Raw genomic sequence first — 23,049 nt, 5'->3', positions numbered from 1 at the left:
TCTTTTTCCTCATTTCCTTTCCCAGCTGAGCTACAATATTGCTCTCAGGCTCAGCCCTGTGTGTATGGAAAGGAAGATTTCCGTAGTAATCAGCACTTTTTTATAACTTCTAAGGGACTGCTTGACAGAAATGGAGGGATCTCAGAGACAGGCCTTGCCGATCGCTGTCTGAAGGTAATATTGAGCTGCTTCAGTAAAAAATAAAATAAAAAAGAGAAAAGGAAAGAAGGACTGAAAGAAAAAAAGAAGGCATGATCGTGGGTCACTAAAAGACAACATTTACAATGCGCTGATCAACCTAGTCTACTTTCAGGCATTCTCATTACTGCAACTTAATCATCAAACAAGTGGAAAATGAACATAAACATACACTTCTAAATCAAGGGGTTTTATTCATTTTTTAAAAAAGATGAATCTGATTTTTTTTTATAATTAAGGTACAAAAGCCTGAACGCAGTAAATTAGAAGAGAGTGACATGATTATCTAAACTTCTAAACAGTAAAGAATACCCCTATGACAACCTTTGAAATCTGAATGAAATTTTCAGGTAGAGGATTTGCCACTTGAAACAAATCTGTAAAACTGATCATGATTCTAACCAGGGAAAACATTTCATTATTGAAAGGTAGAGATGTTATTGGCTACATTTTCTAATTAAAATAGAGTAATAATATTAGAAATAAATAATAAGAATCTGACCAAGCATTTCTTGGAAATATTGAAACATATTTGTATTGGTTTTCTGGTGCTGCTGTACCAAACCACCACAAAAAATGGGTGACTGACATGAAATTTATTGTCTCACAGTCTGAAGAGTGGAAATCTGAGATCAAGATGTCAGCAGGTTTGGTTCCTTCTTTTGGGCAAAGAGCGAGAATCTTCCATGCATCTCCTCTAGTTTCCAGTAGGGTTGGGAATGCCCATGCCTTTAAATGCTGTTCTCTCATGTACATGTGTATCTCTTTGTCCCAATCTGCCTTTTTTTTTTTTTAAGATTTTATTTATTTATTTGTCAGAGAGAGAGAGAGAGAGCAAGCGAGCACAGGCAGACAGAATGGCAGTCAGAGGCAGAGGGAGAAGCAGGCTCCCCACAGAACAAGGAGCCCGATGCGGGACTCGATCCCAGGACGCTGGGATCATGACCTGAGCTGAAGGTAGCTGCCTAACCAACTGAGCCACCCAGGCGTCCCAGTGTCTTTTTTTTTTTTTAAAGGAAATCAGTGTATGGGATTAGGACCCACCCTAATGACCTCACTTGAACTTGACAACCTCCCTAAAGGCTTTTCAAATAACTCACATTTGAGCTTAGGATTCCAGCATATGTTTTTGAGAGAATGCAATTCAACCCCCATCAACATTTTTTAGGGTTGGTTAAATTTTCATACAAAATATGGTCTGCTCTCCCTGCGGGAACATTAACAAGCATTATGTCTTGATCTCTGGCCTGGCCACAAGACTTATTTTGGCAGATGAAATGTGAGTGGAAGCAACAGGTACCCCTTCCAAGCAGACACATTTGGAGCTGAAACCATCTTTCCCTCTGCCACTAGAGCAACATCATCTCAGTTATAACTGCTCCTTCAGCCTGAGCCAGAAAAAAGCCACCAACAATATATTTAAACACATCACCAACACCTTTAAAGGACATGTAGCCTCTGTGGATATGAGCTACTGATATCTGGGGGTGGGGTGGGGTGCAAGAGTCACTGAAACCACAATATACCTAGTCAATCCTAAGCAAAAACTGCCCAGATAACCTCAAAAAAGAAAATCAAAAATAAAAGTTCAGACTCTAAAACAAAGTGAAAGGATGACTTCATAGTAAAATCTATGCAATAAAGTAAAGCTATCAACAAAGGAAAATTTATTCCCTAAAATACTTTCACTACCAAAAGAAATTCTAATATTAAAAATATATACATCTTAAGAAATCAGAAACATATGCAATTTTTAAAAAGTCATGAGAATTTAAAAAGATTACAACAGCCCTTATTAAAAACAAAAAGATAAAGGATACACATGGACAAAACCCTGATTATGACACAGATGATGAGACAAAGAGGAAACTAAAGAAAAGAGAAAGTGGGAGAGAAATGAGAGCATAAGAGGAAGGAAAGGATAAGAAAGGAGAGTAGGGAAAGAGAAGCAAAATTAGGAATAAGAGAAGATACAACACAGATCGATGGAAAATTAAAATAATTGGAAGGGATTACACAACCTCAGGTTGACTTCCCACCACGTCCTACCTACTGCACTTGGCTGTGACCTTAGGGGAGACTCATGGCCCCTTCAGCTCAAACTCTCCCTGTCTTTCTCAGGACAGGAATCCCTGACCCTTGATCTTCACATGAACCCGCTGTTTCAGGACTGTTTTCCCAGGCTCCCTCCCCAGCAATCCAATCAGCTGTCTTTTCTACATGAGATCTTACCCTAACTCCACCAACTCCACACTGAAAGGTCATCATTTGTCTATATTCCACAATAGATTTAAAGCTTCTGGAAAGCAAACATAATGATCAGTCCTATCTATACTATAGGTCTATCTCTCTGCAAATACTACATCCTCAATTACTGTAACTATGCTGTAAGCTTCATTATCAATTCATGAACATGGTATATCTCTCCATTTATTTAGGTTGTTTGATTTCTTTCACCAGCATTTTCAGCATACAGATCCTGTACATTGAGAGTAGATTTAAACCTAGATATTTCATTTTCTTTCACTTTCTTTTTTCCTAGCTATTCTTCACATACCCCACGTCTCTTAATATTTATGTAGTTGGATGGTAAGTTACACAATTATATACCCTTAAATAATCATTCTAATGTGCTAAAATGTAAACTCTTTGATTTGCCCATGTTTCAGTAAAACATATAAAATTGTTTGCTACATGTATTTTTAAGATACATACATGGAATTGTGCTATATACCTCATTCTCTTTTTTCCTTTCTTCATTCTACCTTGTTCTTAAAGTCTATCTGTGTCACCATGTATGTATCTAGTTAATTATTCTTACTGAAGCATAATGCTTTTTCCTAACCTTTCCCTCAATCACCTAGGATGTCTCAATTCCCAGCTATTACAACAAACACTTTAATTAGCATGCTTCTACATGTCCCTGAACAGCCTCTAAAAAATTTTCCAGTATATACAACCTTTAGAAGATGAGAAAGATGAGAGAAAGAACATGTATCTTAACTATTGTCAAATTGCCTTCTAGAATGGCTGTGTAGACTAGTAATTGTTAAATATATTCTTAATTTGCATTCAAAAGATATGATCTTATTAAAATAACAAATATACTAAATATATTAAGAGTTGCCAAATATATAGATAATTTAAACCTACTTTGAAGATGTGCAATAAAAATAAATTAAGCAGCTTGTCTAGATGATCCTAAAGTATTGCCCTGGGACTACAGCTAGAAAGTGAGCATACTAAAAACCAGATTTCTAAAATTAGAACATAAACACAGCATGTATTATTCCTTCTTGAACCAGCAGACACCTCTATCCCTCTCCCTGACCCTTTTCCCAAACCATACTTTCCAGAGGCTATAAGTGCCAGACTCTCTTTCCTCAGAGAGGAAACTCTCTAAGATGTTTGTAGATTAAAAAATAAATAAATAATAATATTATTATTATTATTATTATTTCACATTTTCAGCAGAGGAAATACAACTATCAGACAGTTACATAATTTTATGCAACAGTGGTTAGCAACATTTAAACCAAAATAAATTTATCTTAACGAACAGAGGCCTTTAAAGTAGTTCAATTAGATCTTAGGCTAAGTTTTTATCATATTCTACCAACCACAAAAGCTTTCACATTGCTCTGCAGGCTATGCATTTATTTATTTTCCCATGCTGTCATGAAAGGACCAATTTAAAGTTAGTGGTTCTATGTAATAACTCACAAATACATAATCTAAAGCTTTGACTGTGTTAACATATGCCAATCCACCTGGCTGGCACAGCTGGCAGAGTGGCAGGACGTGCTACTCTTGATCTCAGGGTTGTAAATTCAACCCTCACACTGGGTAGAGAAATTACTTAAAAAAATAAAATCTTAAAAAAAAAAGATATGCTAACATAAACTACAAGGTGACCAGAATGAATCAGTGATATCAGAAATTGAAAGCCTTTTGTATGTGAAGACAGTCTCATTCGGAGGACACTCCAAAGATTAAGGCTTTCGTAAAGCTACTAAATAATTTGCCGTGGATTCTGTCCCTTTGCATCACTCTTCTAGTCAAACCTTAGATTTCTGGGCTCACACTAGTTGCTACTACAGTGAAAGTCAAAACATTTCAATCTAATACGATCTAATGAAATTTGAAAATTCATTTGACTACCAGCTGAGTAGGGGAAATCTTACTTTTTAAAATGGACTATTACTATTTACCAAATAATCGTTCTCATTGCTTGTCTTTACCAATACAGAGAGCACGTTTGGCCACTACCACCAGCCCTTGCCACATGACTCTTGGCAACCCCAACAAGTGTACGAACCCGAAGAACGATCTGGAAGTTTGGATCACAAGGCTCTTCTGCTACCTGGCCAGTATACCAGCACTTCTGATAATGTGACAACTAACTTTAGGGCATCCCCCAATCACACTCATCCAGAAACACTGTTAGATGATTTTTGCCCTGAAATGTTTTGCTGCTCATCAAATATTAGAGAAAATGTGCAGCATGAATAAAGGGAGAAGGAACAATTAACATACACTGAGTGTTTATTATATACCAACCGCCATAATAGCTAATTTACAGGGATTGCCTCAATCAATCCCCATGAGCTGCCGTCTAGAAGGTTCTATTTTCATCCCATCCTACAAGCCAAGAAATTGAGGCCCCACCAGCAGGTCTTAAGATAGAATTCAAACCTAGACTCTGCAAATTTAAAACCCTTCTTCTGAAACTCTTAAGCCTATTGCCTGTCCAATCACAACAAATGTTTTCCCCCACGACCAATGTTTGTTTTATTATGTAGTATCTTCAATTTATTCCTACTTAGAAAAAAAAATGGATATGTTTCCTAAATTAACATTCAAGTCAACTTTATACCCAGAGGAGGTGAAGTCAGACAAATAGTACAAGATAACAATACCCTTTAAGGTGCAAAAGTTCAATTATCTTTGTTTATACAAAAGTTAGCCCACAGGCAGAATTACCTTGGAATAAAAGGAACACAGCATAGCTATCCAACAATTACCCTTTATTTACTATTATGACTCTCTGGATCTTGAGATGCCATTTCAAGCCCTTTGCCTTCTGCATAAAAGCTATAGCATATATATTCCATTTATTGCTAGATATATTTTATGCTAAAAGCATGGAGATATGCGTGGATAATTTCCCATCATGAACAGCTACATTGAGAAATGGCTATAAAATTTAAGTCCTCTATTTGTTTGAGGAAAGAAAGGTATCTTATTTTCTATTATATTTTACCACTTCACCAATTAAATATCATGGATGATGGATTAATATTTTTCATCTTAATCTTCTCTTCTCCCAAGGCTATAGGGAAAAAACCTCACTATTAAAAATGCTTTTATATTTCTAATAAACTATGTTTCATAATTTACAATGAATTATCACATCATTTAAAAATTTTAAATTTGGCAATAATGCCAGTTACATAAACTGCAAGCATTTCTAATTAAATAAGAAATGATATAATAAGAAACTATAATTGAAATGATTGATAACTATTGATAGTGTTTGGTAAACAGAACTTAGTTCATTTTTGATTCATATAAAAGTGGTAAATGGCAACAATGCTATTCAAGTTATGAGAATTACTACCAGGATTTCAAAATTGAATCCCAAGAGCCTTAAATTCATCATATAACCTTATCCACTAAATGGGTTATTGACTAATAAAGAACTTCAGTTTCAGTTTTATGTAACCAATATCGTTGATAATTAAAACAAGCTTAAAACAATTTCTCATATACCAACTCATGATTTTGACTGTAATTACTATTCTGCAACTTTATTAAACATTGTCTTATTACATGCTTCTCCCATCAATGCTCAAAGTTCATTTACAAATTTTAAGCAACTCAATTTTATTTGTGTTATTTCTTTACAATGCCCTTCACTTTTAAATTATGCTAAATATTGATAATATGTTGTTACATAGAATCATGAGTTTTTCTAGCAAAATTAATGTTATTTCCATATTTACACATATGGTATTACAGCAACAAGCTCTGCCCCTTCACAGAGCCATTTCATAGGAAGCAGTTGGAAATCCCCTGGCTCTTCCAGGCCATTGCTATTTTAACCCTGTGTCACAGAGCAGCCTCCTCCAAAATGTTTATGGCATAAATTGCGGTGATGGTTTCACAAATGTAGACTCATCTCCAAACTCATCAAGTTTTATACATTAAATATGTACAGCTTTTTTGGTCGATCATACCTCCATAAAGTGGCTTTAAAAAACAAAACAGAAAGATGACCCTCCATCAGATAATCAATGAATGTCCTGCCATGACCACCAAAGTCCCTCTTCTACTAAGAACTACAGAAACAGATGACAGTTTCTCACTCCCCCTCTCCCAGCGGACTCAGAGATTCCAAAGTGCCCGTGGAAAGCATCCTACTGCCTCAGCATCTTTCACTCACCTCTGGGACACACCAGGCACACACCCCACAGACACACCTGTTGAGTCCATGGTCAAAGGAGCGAGACTGATACAAAGCGAAGGTCAAGCAAAGCTTTATTTCGCGCCAAGCATGGAGAATCAAACTGACCGGCCAGGGACGTCTCTTGCAAAGAGGCGACGACCCTCTGCCTTACAGACTAGCTTTTAAGGGCAAAGGCCATGTGGTTGGGCCTGGCCACGCACAGGTGGCCAAGGAGATTATAACACAGAGAAAGCTGCACAGTCCTGCTAGGTCACACATAAGTGACCAACTGAATTACAATTTACCCTATAGTAGATATTTGAACTAGCCTATCACCTTGGTCAGAATGGGCACCCAAAAGGCACCCAAAGGGCGGGGCCCATACTCCTTGGTAGCTAGGAGACAGTATGCGCCCCCACTGATTGAATACCTCCACCTGGCCTGACCCACCCTTGTATTTGGGCTTTGTTACCTAGGACTGGTTTCCGGGACTTGTTTTTAAGTAAGTTCCCTGAGGGAAGGGGGGCAGGGTCAGGACGGAGCTGCTCTGGCTAAACAGGCCCTTACATCACCCTTGGTGCAGTTTACTACAGTCAACCCCGTCCTGACCTCAGTTCCTTTCCCACCATGCCCACTATACCCAGAATCTGACCATTTCTCACCACCTGCACTGCCAGCACTGGGTCTAAGTCACCACTGTGCCTCTTCTGGATTATTTTAATAACCTCTTCACTGGCTTCCTAGGTCCACTCTCGCCCTGGACATATGGTCACCCACTCTGGGCTTAAGTGTCCCTCAGCAACTAGATAGAAAAGCTGTTTTCAAATCAAGCTACACCTACGGCAAAGAATTCCGTTTCAGAATAAAAGCCCTACATGATCTGCACCTGTGGCCCCTATGACAGCCTTTCCAACCACTTCCCCAACCCCCAAAGCCACTGCTATTCCTCTGACATTTGAGCCCCATTCCTATAGGTTACTCCCTCTTGCTAGAATGCTTTTCTCCCAGACATCTACATATCCAACCCGTTCACTTTCCTCAAACCTTTGCTCCAACATCCACGTTTCCCTGACTATCAAAGTTGAAGACTGCAGTCCTCCAGCACTGTTCCTCCCCTGTCCTCTGCTCTATGCTACATTTTCCCAAGCACTTAATTCGTCCTAACATATTTCCACCTCTATTATATTTGTTTATTTTCTACCTTCCCTGACTGAAATGCTCACGGTGAGGATAGGGACTTCTGTTGCATTCCCTGAAGTACAGCAAGCACTTAAAACCGCGCTGGCACGTGGAGGTGGCCCCATCAGTGTTTGCAGGATGGAAGAATGAATCCCCTGTGACCTGTGCTCAACTACTCATGCCTTTCCCAGGCGAGGCAAAAACAAAGACAGGGCTAGAAACGCAAACAGCAGTACCGACACGCAATGTGGCTTCACTATTAATTAGTCGTCTCCACTGTCAGCCCTCTAAGGGGACTTCAGCTCCTTTCCTTTCCCATTCCCCACCACACCTCCTTCAGAGCTGCTCCACCACCCGCGCGCTCCCCACTCCAGCTGCCCTCATCCCTACAGCCACAGCAGTGCTCACGGACCCTGAGCACTTTTCTATTGAGGGTGATCATCCCCCCAGAATTGGGGCTCTAACAATGAGGCAGACGGAGAACAACTACATCTCAATACAGTTGAAAAAAGGAATTTTTAGGGGCAACCTGGGTAGCCCAGTCAGTTAAGCATCTGCCTTTGGTTTGGGTCATGATCCTGGGGTCTTGGGATCAAGTCCCCCACTGGGCTTTCTGCTCAGCGGGGCGTCTGCTTCTCCCTCTGCCCCTCCCCTCACTTCTGCTTGCTTTCTCTCTCTCTCTCTCTCTCTCAAAATAAATAAAATCTTTAAAAAAAAAGATTTTTTAAATAGAAAGTTTTTTTTTTAATTTAAAAAAAAGTCCTCAGTTTAAATTCACCCTCAGACCCATGTGATGGTTATTTAATATTTTCATGCTCATATAATGAATAAAAGGAACTAAAAGATACATTATGTTACTGCTTAAGATGAGAGAGTCAAGGACATGGGAGGTACAAGGGCCAGAGAAGGTGGGAGGATGGTAGCTTTCGGACTGATGATGGAGACAGAGCTGAAAAAAACACCTGAATCCATAAAAATCAATGTTCAATTTGTTACTATTTATAATTTTTAGATTTTATCTTCATTGCTACCATCTCATAAAATTGATATTATAAAAGACTGTAAGTTAATATGTCCACATGTATGTGTGTAAGTATGGAGGTGGTAATTAAAAAGTTATTTCTTCATATTGAATTAATATGATATGAATTAACCAGAAGCAAATGAAAAGATTAGGAGAACAGGCAGGAGCAAGCATGTGACCGCAAGCCATGCAAATGTGCAGAAAACTTGTGGAGAGCTTGAATGTCAATAGAATATGGAAAAACATTTTAATTATTTTAGCTAGAACTTTAAGATGTGGTAATCAAAATTGGTATCTGTAAGTTTAAAAAAAAAATTTTTTTTTTAAACACCTAAAAAGAAAAGTCTTTGGGGTACCTGGGAGGCTCAATGGATTAAGCACCTGACTTTGCCTTAGGGTATGATTCTGGGGTGCTGGGATAGAGCCCCATGTTGGGCTTTGCGCTCAGCAGGGAGTTGGCTTCTCCCTCTCCCTCTGCCCCTCCCCATCCCTGCTTATGCTCTCTCTCTCTCTCTCAAATAAGTAAAATTCTTTTTTGTACCTAAAAACAAAACCTCTTAAATACATAAAAAGCACTGACAACGGGGTATATAACATATACCCTCGAAGTGTGTATACAGGTCCATGGGACACAGTCATAAGGCAAAATAAAGAACATAAAAAAATTAAAAAGTTTCTGCAAAAAGACATTCAAATGCCCTAATGAGTTCAGCAAATCTTCCAAAATTCTGACAATACTAATTGTTGGGAAGGACGTAGAACACCAACAAAGTACAGCAAGGGGCTGCGGGTGTTTAAAAGGGTTCAGCTCCTTAGAAGAGCAATTCTGCAGCATGCCGTGAAGCCGGCAGTGCGCATGCCCGGGAAGCCCCAGTCTTGCTGCCTGCGTATGAACCCCAGGGGAGCGCGTGCCCACAGAGGCTTGAAGACGTATGATCACTAAAGCATGAGAAGTACAAAAATATTGTGGAAATGACTGAGATGGCCCCCAAAAGGAGAATACACAAATGTCCTAGAAATGTACCTATAAAAAGGAATTTTATAAATCACTTTACCTGGACGAATAAGAGAGAGGGAGAAGGACAAATTCCAAAAACATCGCTGGTTGTAACTTCCCACACATCCTGTCCTTTACTCAACACAGAGGTATCTTTTAAGAATCCAACCTTGTGATCCCTTAGGCAAAAGTGAGATTGAACGAATATGAAGATAACAAAATTATAAAGAATCTGACAAAATGTTAACTCACCTTCAAGGAAATAAATGTGCATTTCTCACATTGAAAAGATTTAACTGAAAATGTGTTTAATATAAAATCAAGAAAGAACTGTTTCACCTACTATGAACAGGTTACTCTGCTTTCTAGGTGAGATCACCATGGCAATAGGTGATATTATCATAACCTATTGTCAGAATTGAAACAACTGGAAGTTTACTTCTTAAAGTTTAGAAAATAAATTCTGCAAAGTAAACCCGATCTTAGATCTATTCTTAATATTATTTCCACTATCGATAATGTTGCATGCCAAGCAAGCATATTTCCAGCTGAGAAGTAATTTAAGCTCTTGCAACTTTTATCGAGAATACAGGAAAATTACCCATTTTCAGAATTAACAGCAGCCTGCTGACACAGATTCAAAGGAAACAATTTTTTTTAACATTTCAGAGATAAAGGACAGTTTAGGATAAAGACCAGTTGCTTCGATAGCTGCTGTATGAGATAACACGCTAAACCACGTGCTGCCTGAAACTGATGGGGGGAAAACAGCGCAATCACGTTCCTGATGCCATTGACAGAGACACCATCATGTGCCCCTTGCTAGTTCATAAAAGCAATAACCAGATGTTGGCATATGAGAAGTCAGAAGGAATCGATGCAAATAAAACAGATTGAAGGTCTGGACACTTACGACCCAAGCACCCGGCAGCGTGGGCACCTAGTAGGTGTTCCACAGAGAGAGTAAATCATCGAGAGAGGAATACAGAAGAGAAAGGAATGAGGAAGGGAGGGATTCTGTGATTTTTACCTCAGAACCATCTTCCTGCGAAGCACTGTTCGTTTGTTCGTTCATTCATTCATTCATTCATTCCTTCATGCACTTCAGTTCAGGTGCTAGAGAAGGAGAAAAACAAGCCTTCTCCACATTGCCAGCCCACAGCTACCCGTCCTCTTGCACCTGAACTTTTGATCAGGTAATTCTCATTGCTAAAAACAGTATTCCTCCTTTATCCTTCCACATAATGCTCTTCTAAGGAATAATTTTAAACATTATCCAGCTTTGTCAGAGCATAGCTAAAATGACTAAGATTCATGGATTTCATGCTTAATAACATTTATGTAAATCTCTTTACTCTCCTAATGTTCCTATATATTCCAATATTCACTATATCTTTGTGCCTTTGACTATAGATATTGGAGCCTTTGACTTTACGTTAGGTTTACAGAAGCTACGCACTAGCTACACACTTCACAGTAGCTAGCATCCGTTAGTGTAAGGAGGAAAATCCATTAATTACATTCTCATTCTGAATTCACCTACTTTTTAAAATAAGATATTTAATTTTGAACATATGCCTATATTTCATTAAAAATAGGAATGTATTTTTTATTAAATTCCTAAATCTCACATCTCAACCCACGAGGACAAGCTTGCCAATCTTTCAAGTACTTACAATCGAGAAATGAAAATTTAATCAGCCAAGAGAATAAAATCATAAATAAAAATGCTAAATCTTTCTTGTTCTACCATTGATCAGTTTTTGTAATAATGTACACTTCTTAAATACCATATATAAAACTGGAAACCTCCAGAATAAAGACTTAGTATCTACCATATATTTCAGAAATACATAAGATACTGGAAGATAAGAGAAATAGGGAAAGGTACATCTCAAAGGAAAGATGTAGCTTTTTAACCTTACCTTCCTGAAGTTTCAACAAAACACAAATTTCCAATAGAGTTCTCCCAAATATCCCTCCCTTTTTTTATTTTTTCTTTCCTTTTAATTTTTGAAAATGATGCTGAAAATTGTGTTTAGGAGTTTTCAATTTAAAAAAAATTAAACTGCATCATCTTATTTGAATGGAGATTTAAAAACCAACAAATTTGAAAACTGCGTAAGAGTTGCTTTTTTACAGAAATGACAAATTCTCTGTCATCTGCCTCTGTTTCTTCATGAGTCACACCATACTTTAGTATATAAATAAATAAAACATTATGAAGCATATTTCCAAAATGTTTAAAGTCAGCAAGCCCACACTCACAGTAAAAGAGCTGAAGGGAAGCAAACTCTTTTGCATTATCTCAGGCTGTTCTGCTTTATTCATGAGCATTATTAAGCCCTGAAAATAAAGAACGGTTATTGTCTGCACTGTGACAAAGCCAACGTTCCTCTTTGCAAACAGCACCACATATTTATGAAGAGGAACATGCACAAAGATATCAGCTTGTGTCTTTTAGCTTATAAAACATTCCATCTGGTATAAATGACTACACTTGGGATATAGTGAAGCTCCTGGTCATAGTTATGGACCCTCCAAAAACAGACTTTTGTTTTGGTGTTTGTTTATTTTAAGGAAATCTGACTGAGACAAACACCAATAAATTCCATAAAAGAAAAATAGAAGAGTTGTCCGTCTAGGCTGATTTTGACTCTCCTGGTATGTACCTGCCAGGGCTGAATTCCAGAGTTGAATGTGGACTGTATATGGGATAACCTTACGTCTTCCAGCACCAGTTACCAGCACTGTTTCCTCCCTGCCTTTAACAGTCCCTGCATCTCACCGTGATGTGGGTGCCCACTAAATCCACAGACTCAAGTGATCATTCCCATCGGCCGCATCCAACAGGTTGCTTCAAAAACATGCTTCCATGGGATTCTGTGAAAGCCATGAGAGAAGGACCCATACTACATACTACATACTACTAGACTGCTACCTGGTCTAAAGTCTTTTATAACCCAGATACCAGTTAAAGAAAACAGGTTAACACTGCTGGAGCAGTGTTTAATATAAGTGAAATACTTAAAAGTCAAAATACCAAAACGTAGCAAATCTACTTACATCATGTGAGAAATGAACTGATTTCCCCATTAAATATCTCTCAAACGGGCAATTTCCCAATAAAACGTGTTGGCTTCTTTCTTAGAAAAATAAAGACTTTGAATTGTTTTCAGATATTCTGATGTCACAGAAACTAGATGGTAGGTATTTTAATTATTGATGAAGTTGCCTGCTTAATTACAGTAAATGTGATTTCTTAAATTGCTTTCACCATATATATTTAAGCTTGTTTTTATGGACATAAGCCTAAAGCTTCTTACTCTATTTATTAAATTAGAAGTAGGTATTCTTCTTATAAGAGAATGTGTTCCAGTAAAGTTAGCCTTTAGGCAAATTTATTTTAAATTTATCTTGCCTTCTCATGATTCTTAAATATAACTTGACACTTCATAAAGGGACAATACAACAATCTATAATAAGTCATATTTAAGAAAATTCCTACCATTTTCATTTCTTATGATTAGTATTTAAGTAAACAGCAAAACTCAACCTACTGAATATAACACAATGTATAAAAGAGAAAAATTTTTAATGTATATAATATTACTTGATACTCTGGCAGATAGAGACAATACCACATATTTCTACCACTTAGTTGTCACCATACTTTTAGCAACATCACCAAAATTTTTCAGCAGTCTGAACCCATCTTGAAAATCTAAGTAATTCAGGTTTTGTATTTTTCCCAATCATTTGAACTTAATGTATATGTATTCTTGTGTTCTCTCTCTCTCTCTCTCTCTCGCTATATGTGTGTGTGTGTGTGTGTGTGTGTGTGTCTGTGTGTGTGTGTGTGTGTGTACATACACCCACCAACCCACCCTAAGATCAACAGTTGCATGCTCTACAAACTAAGCCAGGCAAGCACTCCATAATATACTCTATGTCTCTATCTTGATCAAGTTATCTGGCAAAGCATGAAAGGTTACAGTATCTTTGAAGACAGAGGAAAATGTTCAGCTAACATTCACTGATGCCCATACATTAGCAACTGATGATACTTTCTTTCACTTCCGTAGTTAATACTGCTATCCAAAAAAGCTGGCTTCTTTGGTCATGATCTTCTTCGGCTATATATTCTTATTTAAAGGAATTTCATTTTGACCAAGTTGAGAAATCATAATGAAGCTTTCCTATTCAAAAATCTTTAATGAATCTCAAACTCAAATTGATGCTTTAAAAGTCTCCTTCCGTGTTTAAGTCCAGCTCACCTTTTCAAGCATATGAATCTCCACCACACTCCCCACCCCTGTTCTAGCCAAACTGGTTTATTCACACTCCCTTTATCTCTACAATATATTATCCATATTGTGCATGTTGTCATTTTCATGAGACAAAATCATCATATCACTCTGTGTGTGTAAAGTCTTCTGGTTCTGGTTCAGCCAGTTGAAATCATAATTTTTTCCTTAAAAAGGCATATCAATATGTTTTCTTCCAACAATTTCATATGAATATATCCCGTAACAGAAATAAGATTGTTTCTAAGACAGCTAAAAAAAAATCACTAAAATAATATCTTAAACTCTGACAAGTCAGTTTCCACAAAAAAATCATCAATTCATCACGAACTACATTTCATCTCAACTTAAATTTTATCCTGATTTATTGTATTTATTTTATTTAATGAGCATAGTTTTAAAAATTAATCAGCTTTGTGCTTTAGTTATGCATGTAAACAAAGCACAAATTATTTAAATAGATTGACATTAATATACTTAAGGAAAAGGAATACTAACAGAAGTTATATTTTGCTTTGGACAAAAACAATAAATTTGTCTAAAATATAGTGTATTCTAGATATTTTCATTCTAATCATATACAGAAAAGCTAATCCTTTATAAAAGGAAAAATAAATTAAGCTATTTTATTGTAGTAATAAGGAATTTTATAGAGATGATGACTAAAATAAGAAAAAGATCATCTATTTTCCAATGTGCCTTGTAATTTTATAACCCATTAATTTTATTTCTGAACATACTATTTGAGTTAAGGCTGAGTTCTGGTCTTAGCTGATCCTTAAATATCCAATTAATATTTCCTATTTTACTATTTATCAGACTTGTCTGTACTTTGAAATATCATACTGATGTTCTTATGAAAACCACATGAGGTAGCAGGGGGAAAATTAGACAAATATTTCTTCAAATCAACTTTTTAAAAACAAATCTATAATTACCCAGCTAAAAACAATGAGATTTTATGTTATAGAATACTTTACTAAAATCTAATAATTATGTCCGTCCTTGTTGGAAGTAAAACCATAGGTAAGAATACTGGGGGCCCTGGAAAGACCCTAAAAGGGCATATATTTTCAAGAACCATTTCACTAACTAACGGTTTCCCAAGTCCAACTCAGTATTTATGCCCCACGATGACCTCGGAAACAAGTTCTGAGGGTTAGAAGAAACTAAAACTTCATTTTACACCAGAATAATGGCATCCAAAGACAAGTAAACCCAGCCAAGTTTCCCAGTATAATAAGAGGAAAACTGCACAACAAGTCTTCTTACTTTCAGAAATAAAGATACATTTACCTTGAAAAGCCGCAGCATTTCTCGATATTAGAAATTTCAGCGTTGAGCTGGATGTTTGAAGCACTTGCTGCATATCTTGGCGAGCTGCAATCTGGTATCTCTCCTCCATCTTTCTAGTGCAACATGTAGGTTTTTGGGATATGCAAACCTGAAGATCTTGTCCTGAAACAGATACAATATTTTTCAAAATAATTACTTATTCATTTAAAAATCATTACATGCTACATGTCAGGCATTAATAATCAGTACTGCATATAAGGGGCTCACATTCTATGTGAGAAACTTATTTACCAGAGCTCTTGCTATTAAAAATACATATATGAAAAAATATATATATATGTATTGTCCATTAACACATTTACATTTTATTTACATGAAACAAAATATCCTAAACCATTAACCCTTTGCTCAACTATTTTATTAACATATTGATCAAATATTAAGTATGTCTACCCAATTGACTAATTACTATTAACTAACAAAGAGACTATTAATAGAAAACAAATTATTATATAAATAGAGCTAAATCAGGAAACTTTTTTTTTTGCCTATTTTGTTAATTCAGCCAAAAGTATTTGATCTACATATGTTATACAGAAGTATATGGGCTAAAACAATTATTTTTCCTGAGGCGGAAAAAAAATCAAATCTTGTACATCAAATAAAGATGAAGACCCTTCACCTGATTTCTCAGCTCTGCATAACGCTCATGCTCCTTGTGGAGTAAGCGATTATCCGCAATAACAATGTAATGAGGAAATCTCGATCCTCATGGGCCAAACCTACCATCTGCAATTCTACTCATTACCTAGCTTGCTAGAGACAATTCCTACCGTTTAAAGTACTTTTTTTTTAAAGATTTTATTTCTTTATTTCAGTGAGAGAGAGAGGGAGAGCACATGAGCAGGAAGAAGGGCAGAATAAGAGGGAGAAGCAGGCTCCCTGCTGAGGAGCCTGACGTGGGACTCGATCCCAAGACCCTAGAATCATGACCTGAGCCAGAGGCAGCCACTTAACTGACTGAGCCACCCAGGCACCCCCCTTCAAAGTACTTTTTAGTTTTACAACCATATTCATCAAAGTTCTGGGGAGATGCATATTACATGAAACGTGAGGTGTTGTAGTTAGAAAAAAATGCTAATATGATTAACAACTCTCATCCTAGATGAGCCAAAACCTCATTTTATACCAGAATAATACACAAATAGAAAAAAAGTAAACCCAGCCAAGTTTATCATACAATGATAAAAGGCAAATTACAGAGTAAGACAGGGCGGGCACCTTTATACACAGTGGGGTTGCTAGAGAATGGAGAATTCAAGGGGAACAGTGTGGATGGTGCCCGTCAAGGATAACATCGATGGGGCATCATGGCATGAGCCTCAGGGCACCCCAAGGCTACTCAGCTTTTTTGAAAAGGACAGGACAATTTTATTTACATGTCCTAAGTGAATACGTTATTTCCTTATTGTAGGGTAGGAAACGGAGTTGTGCCCTTATTGATGTCTGGGGAGTTTCACAGCACGACTGTTAGCTCTTCATTGACCAAGAAAAGATCAGCAAACACAAAATATCCATGCGTGTGTGCACATACACGTGCCCGCACACACACACACTGTCAAACTCTCCCCTTGTCACGCAGAGTCGACCTCAGGCCTCGAATTTCCAAAAGTTTGCTCTGGGTAAGATCAAAACACATGAAATCAGTGAGTTTCCTGCCAACACAGGACACCAAAATTTCTAATGAGTTTGGCTTTGGTTTGTTTAAGTTAGACAAGTAACAAATGACAGCATTTGAGCATTTCACAAAGACGATGAGGCGTAAAATATTTATGTGTGTCACAGTAGGTAATATTTTGGCAATTGTTTTTCATTTACCTTGCCTAAAGTTATACAAAAGCAAATTCCGCTTCAAATAGTAAAGCTGATTGAAAGAAAACAAAGCTATCTTCTCAGCTTTATTCCTAAGTGGAAGGAATGAGGAATTAAGCATTCAGAGAGAACAATAATAGAGATTGGAAGAAAGAATCAATAAATAAATATTAATGTATATAACATATTTAGTCTGCGAAGGACTGCTAAGGAATAAAACTAATAATAGCAAGAAAACAACCGCAGCACCTGGGTGGCTCAGTCCGTTAATGGCTGACTCTTGATTTTGGCTCAGGTCATGATCTCAGGGTGGCGAGATGGAGCCCACTGGTGGGTTCCATGCTCAGCAGGGAGTCTGCTTGAGATTCTCTCCCTCCTTCTGCCCCTCCCCACCTCAAGTAAATAAATAAATCTTTTTTTTAGAAACCCAAAACAACAATAATAGATTTTTACAAATGTCTCTCCAGAATTCAAACACCTAACATGGTTTGCTAGACCACATTCCTAAACACAGCCTAGAAAGGCACCCAAGTTGTGACCATTCCTTCCCTCCTGCCTCCTCCAGCCTCGTCTCAGGTAGCACTGCCCATTGTACCCTTCCCTTCGCACACTGGCCTCTAGGTTCCTCATAGTCACCAATTACCCTCTTGCCTCAGAGCCACTCTCCATGCTAACCTCTCTGACTGGGACACTCTCATCCTACTTGTGCTCACCCACACATGTGACAAACACACGCCTTCTCCTAATTCATTCCCATCTATGTTTCTTTACATTTTACCTTGGTCTTCTGATGGGAACTTTCCTTAACCTCCCACACATCTCCTGTCCCTATTATGTGCCCCTGAAGTGTCTCATGCCTCTCTATTGCATTTATTGTGGTGACAATGTTATATTCCTTCCTGTGATTGCTAATTAATTAGTCTCCTCATCCAATCGTAAAGCTCCAAGTGAAGGAATTTTGCTCATTTATTTTAAGATTTATTTATTTATCATAGACACAGAGAGCATAAGCAGGGGGAGGGGCAAAGGGAGAGGGAGACAAGCAGACTCCCTGCTGAACATGGAGCCCAACCTGGGGCTCAATCCCAGGACCCTCAGATCATGACCTGAGCCAAAACCAAAGGTTGGACACTTAACCGACTGAGCTACCCAGACATCCCAATTTTTGCTCATTTTTATATCCCAGTTGGCCAGTACAGTGCCTTAAAAGGCCCAGACACTCCATCTTTTACCCATCAAACCAATAGTCGAGGATCTACTATGTACATAATCTCATTTAATCAACACATTAACCCTATGATGTAGGGAACTTTACTACCACATTCTACATATGAAGAAATGGAGACAGACTGAAAACCGTCCGATGTCACATACCTATGCACTGCAAAATAATGGAGGAGGTATTTGAAAATTGGCAGTGATTCCCAAGCTATCTTCTTCACCATCACTCTACTGAGAAGAATGCTGTAGTCTTAAATCTATAGTTTGCCTACAGACATAACTGGCCATTTTTTATTCCTGCTTGGAGTTTTCTTCTCCTTGAAAGAAGTCATCGGTTTGGTCAGTTGAAAGATACTAAATTTTCGGTTAGGAACCATCCAAGTTTTACTCAAAAACAAAATGGTGGGAAGTACAATTAGAAAGATACTACAAGTTACCTTGACTGCTATCTTAAACATAATGTGGGAGAGAACCCATCACGTCTCACAACTCTGAGTAATCAATGGACAGCAGTGTAGACCAATGTAGACCACTCAGAGGCAAATACATCCCTCGCATTGATGGGGATCTGCACTGATTAATCCAGACTTTCATTGAGAATCTTGGAAGTTGATAATGACAGGTAACACTAAACTCCAAACCAAATTGGGCCTGTAATTCAAAGACCTAGTTATGTTTAATTGGCACAGTATTTTCATCAGTATTCAGAGTGGGGGTAGCAGTGGAGGGGAAAAGCCCACAAGACACTGGTTCCCTGGCTTCCTATATCCAAAAGACAGATGAGAAGAACCAAACGCCCTCAGGGAAAGGACCATATCTTACATTTTGCTCACAGTATAAGCACAAAGGACATAATAAGCTGCTTGTTGATAAAAATGCCCAACATGGGAAGCTACAGTTCCCCCATCGTAAACAGAACAAGCATCCTAAGAAAGCAAAGCCAGATGCAGCCCGAATAGATACCAGGGAGGTACCAAGACTCATTTTTAAAACATCTCAAAGCCTGGCTTCAAAGAACATGGCATGACAAAGGAGGCTATCAAACAGCAAGTGGACGTGGCCCAGGCTCATGCTCCCGGATGAAAAAATCAAGCTCTACAAGAATTCAATTACTAAAAATGAATGAAATTAAAACAGCAGGCTCCTTGTGGAAGGGAACTTCAACCAGAATTGTGGGGGCTTTTCCTCTTCTCTCCTCCTCTTCTCTCATCCAGAAGTGGCAGAATTGGTGAACATGTCTTCTTTTCTGTTCTCCAACATGAGAAACCGTTACAGCCATCTCCCTGCTTGTGTATTTTTTTTTTTTTAATGTGTTAAAACAGGAGCACTGGGAGGCATTCTGGAAAGATGGCAGCCATGAAGGCATGGTTTTCACGATCTCCAATTCCCCACATGAACCAGATGGAACAACTAGAAAATAAATCCAAGAAATATAACAAAACTAGATGATACAGTACTCCCATAATTTCAAAATATAAACAGGGTTGGGGTAAACTAGCAACAGGCATAGATTTTCACGGTATCAGAGTCTGGACAGCAGGCAGAAGAGAGAATCAGTGGGATAATGTCTGAAGAACCTGAGTACAGGAGAACCCCCAAAATAGCCAAAAGAATTCACAGGAAAGGACAGTGGGCCAATTTGAGAATTGCAGCTGAAACAGGCTGCAATTGGCCCTCTCAATTTTGGGGTATGTGCAAAGGACCCACTATAGAAAGAAGTGAATAGTCAGGAGCAATCCGGACCTCTATGAACTCTCAAAACTATCAAGCAGGCTCTTTTCCAGGACAGAACTCCACACAGAAGAGAAACTTCTGGAAGTGGGATCAGAATTCAACAGAATAGGGATCCAAGAAGCATAGATAAAGAAGGTCGAGACCAATGTCAGAAGGGAAATAAAGCCAAGAAATTTCAGAAAATAAGTACCCATATTTTTAAATGTTACAGAGAAACAGAAGTAGTTCTGTAAAGTTAGAAAAGCTTTCATGAAACCTGTCTCAACCTAAACATCCAGAAACAATACTCACTTCATATAAAATGAAAAACAAAAAAATACTGAGGTCAAATCTCACACAGAGTTGCTACAATAAAAAAGACAATAAGGAAGAGAATAATATCCCCACAGACAAAGAAAGCATGCTAGGAAGACACATACCTAAAAAAACAAATAGATAATTAAAGAAAACATGAAGGAATAACACAAATCAGAGTCAGAAAACCTCAGCTCTGAGGCGACTATACTCGGGAAAGAAGTAAAGATAAAAGACAGAATTCTGAGATCAAAACTGAAACCGAAGGAACACAGGAGCCAGTCACACAAAGAAAATGCCTTAGGACAGGAAAAAAATAAGAAATTTTTGAAAAATCAAAAAATGAAAGGATTTAAAAGGCAGTAACAATAAATATTGCCAGTAATATTAGCCATGGAAGAAGAAAACAGGAAAAGTACTAAAACTATATTTTATGTTATGCTACAACTGTTAGGACTATAATATGGGGTAAGACAAATAATTATAGAGTATTCAAATTCTACTCTCTAATTCTATCCTGTATCTTTGAAAATCGGGATTTTTTTAATGTGGAAGAAAGGAGAGACATAAAGAAGAAATAAAGTAAAATTCTTTAATCTTGAATTTGAAGTATCAATATGAAAGTATGAAAAATTTTACCTTTAAATACACATATTTCCTAGCTTCTCTGAAAAGACCTAGAAACAAATGGCCAACTGAGTGGCAAAGGGCATCCTTGTGCCCAGATTATCATCTTGCAGCATCATTTCTCTCAAGAAGAAATGGGTGCTTCTTAAAGAAATGCCTCATTCTAGGTCTGGAGCAGGAAATATATAAGATGTTACATTGGCTAAAGCCTCTTGTCCACAAGGTAGCAAAGAAGCTATCAAAGAACTAGTAGGGTCAAATGAAAAGGATTCAGGAGCTATGCCAGTCTGCTAGGGCTGTCACAAAATACCACAGACTGGTCAGTTAACAACAGAAATTTATTTTCTCACAGCTCTGGACACTGGAAGTCCAAGATCAAGTCCCAGCTTGCTGGCAAGCTAGGTATCTCTTGAGAACTCTCTCCTTGTCTTGAAGACAGCCACTTTCTCTGTGTCCTTCCATGGCCTTTTCTTTGTACATGTGCCCTCCTGCTATCTCCTCTCTCTTCATATAGGATCACCAGTCATGGAGCAGGACCCATCCTCATGACCGTCTTTAACCTTCCCTCCTTCCTTAAAGGCCCTATCTCTAAATAGAGCCGTATTGGGTGCTGGGGCTTCAACTTAGGAATTCAGAGGTGGGGGGGGTGGTTAGGAGGGACACAATTTGGTCTAACACAGCAGTCAATTTCAATTGCCTAAACATAGGACAATCTGGGCTTCAATAACAATGATTGTGATGAGTTGTGATTAATTAAATAGGTTTAAACCCAAGGGTATTATATTTCTGTGCCTTATTTTATAATGAAGAAGAGTTTTACACTAAAACAGCTAGTTGATACTATACATTCTCCTTCTGTTTCGACCATTTACTCTCCCCCAGTCAACTCACCGGATTTTTATATTTGTATCTCAAACCAGCTTTGTTGATGGCTGACATAGAAAAGAGCCCTTGGTACTAAGACACTGAGATCAAGATATATTTCAGGATCACCAGAGTAGACGTTACATGTCATAAAATACCAAACGCTCAACAGATGAAAACAAGACCTTGGAATTAAAAGTAGGAAGGTTATACAGCTAAACTTGCTCCTCCTATCTTTTCTGAGATTGTCTTCTTGCTGTAAATTCTGACAGTGATAGGAGTTTGTAAAATGTTATATGGTGAAAGGGTTCTGACTGAGGCAAACATATTCCTTCACCTAGCTAGAATAAAAAGTACTGAGGTCCATGAATCCAGCAAGAATCATGACAATGGCTTTGGATCTGCTGGGAACTGGTGGGCATCTGTTCCCCCTGGAATTTCCTTCCATTTCACCTGTCCCTCATTCACATACATGCAATTCAAATGAGACCAATACGCATACACAGTTTATACATATATATAATGATTAGTCTACACTGGTTAAAACATAGCATCCTATCCTGCTGGCAGGGTGACTGATTCAAAAATAGGCAGCCAGTCCCAAGAAAGAAATGCAAAAAGATAAGTGCTGGGGCCTCCAGGAGAGCAAAGCTTTCTCTCTCCTGCTGGAACCAAATTTAATGACGCAAGGACACAGGACTTGTGGATGCCACCATCATTCCCCTCAGAGTAAAGCCTGGATCTACCACAGCCCATGTCCCCTGCCACAGAAAGAGATCCAGCCCCTACAACTGTACAAATAGTGCCCAGGTTACAGCAAGCTAAATCATGCCACTCTCTTTGATGCTTTATTTATTTTATGCAAAAGGACTTGATTTTAAGTGGAGGTCTCATAGCACCGGCTCAGTGTCCTCTCCAGTTTCTTGCCCTGAAGTGGTAATAACCTTCTATGTCCAAGAAACAGGGAGAAAGGCCCCACTTGGAGTAT

General features: G+C 38.0%; 1 protein-coding gene across 1 annotated transcript in view; it reads right to left on the bottom strand.

The window, feature by feature from the left end:
* The window catches only part of LOC111146936 (glypican 5), a 707,501-nt gene that overhangs the window by 652,398 nt on the left and 32,054 nt on the right, over positions 1 to 23,049 (bottom strand). The window contains exon 2 of the mRNA XM_022502687.1: positions 15,450 to 15,611. Coding sequence (XP_022358395.1) covers positions 15,450 to 15,611 — 162 coding nt within the window. The remainder of the gene's footprint in view (positions 1 to 15,449; positions 15,612 to 23,049) is intronic.

The sequence above is a fragment of the Enhydra lutris genome, unplaced genomic scaffold (assembly GCF_002288905.1).
Source record: "Enhydra lutris kenyoni isolate GAN:26980312 unplaced genomic scaffold, ASM228890v2 scaffoldscaffold15, whole genome shotgun sequence".
Taxonomy (NCBI): domain Eukaryota; kingdom Metazoa; phylum Chordata; class Mammalia; order Carnivora; family Mustelidae; genus Enhydra; species Enhydra lutris.
The sequence above is the reverse complement of the archived record's forward strand: the minus strand, read 5'-3'. Positions and strand labels throughout refer to the sequence as shown.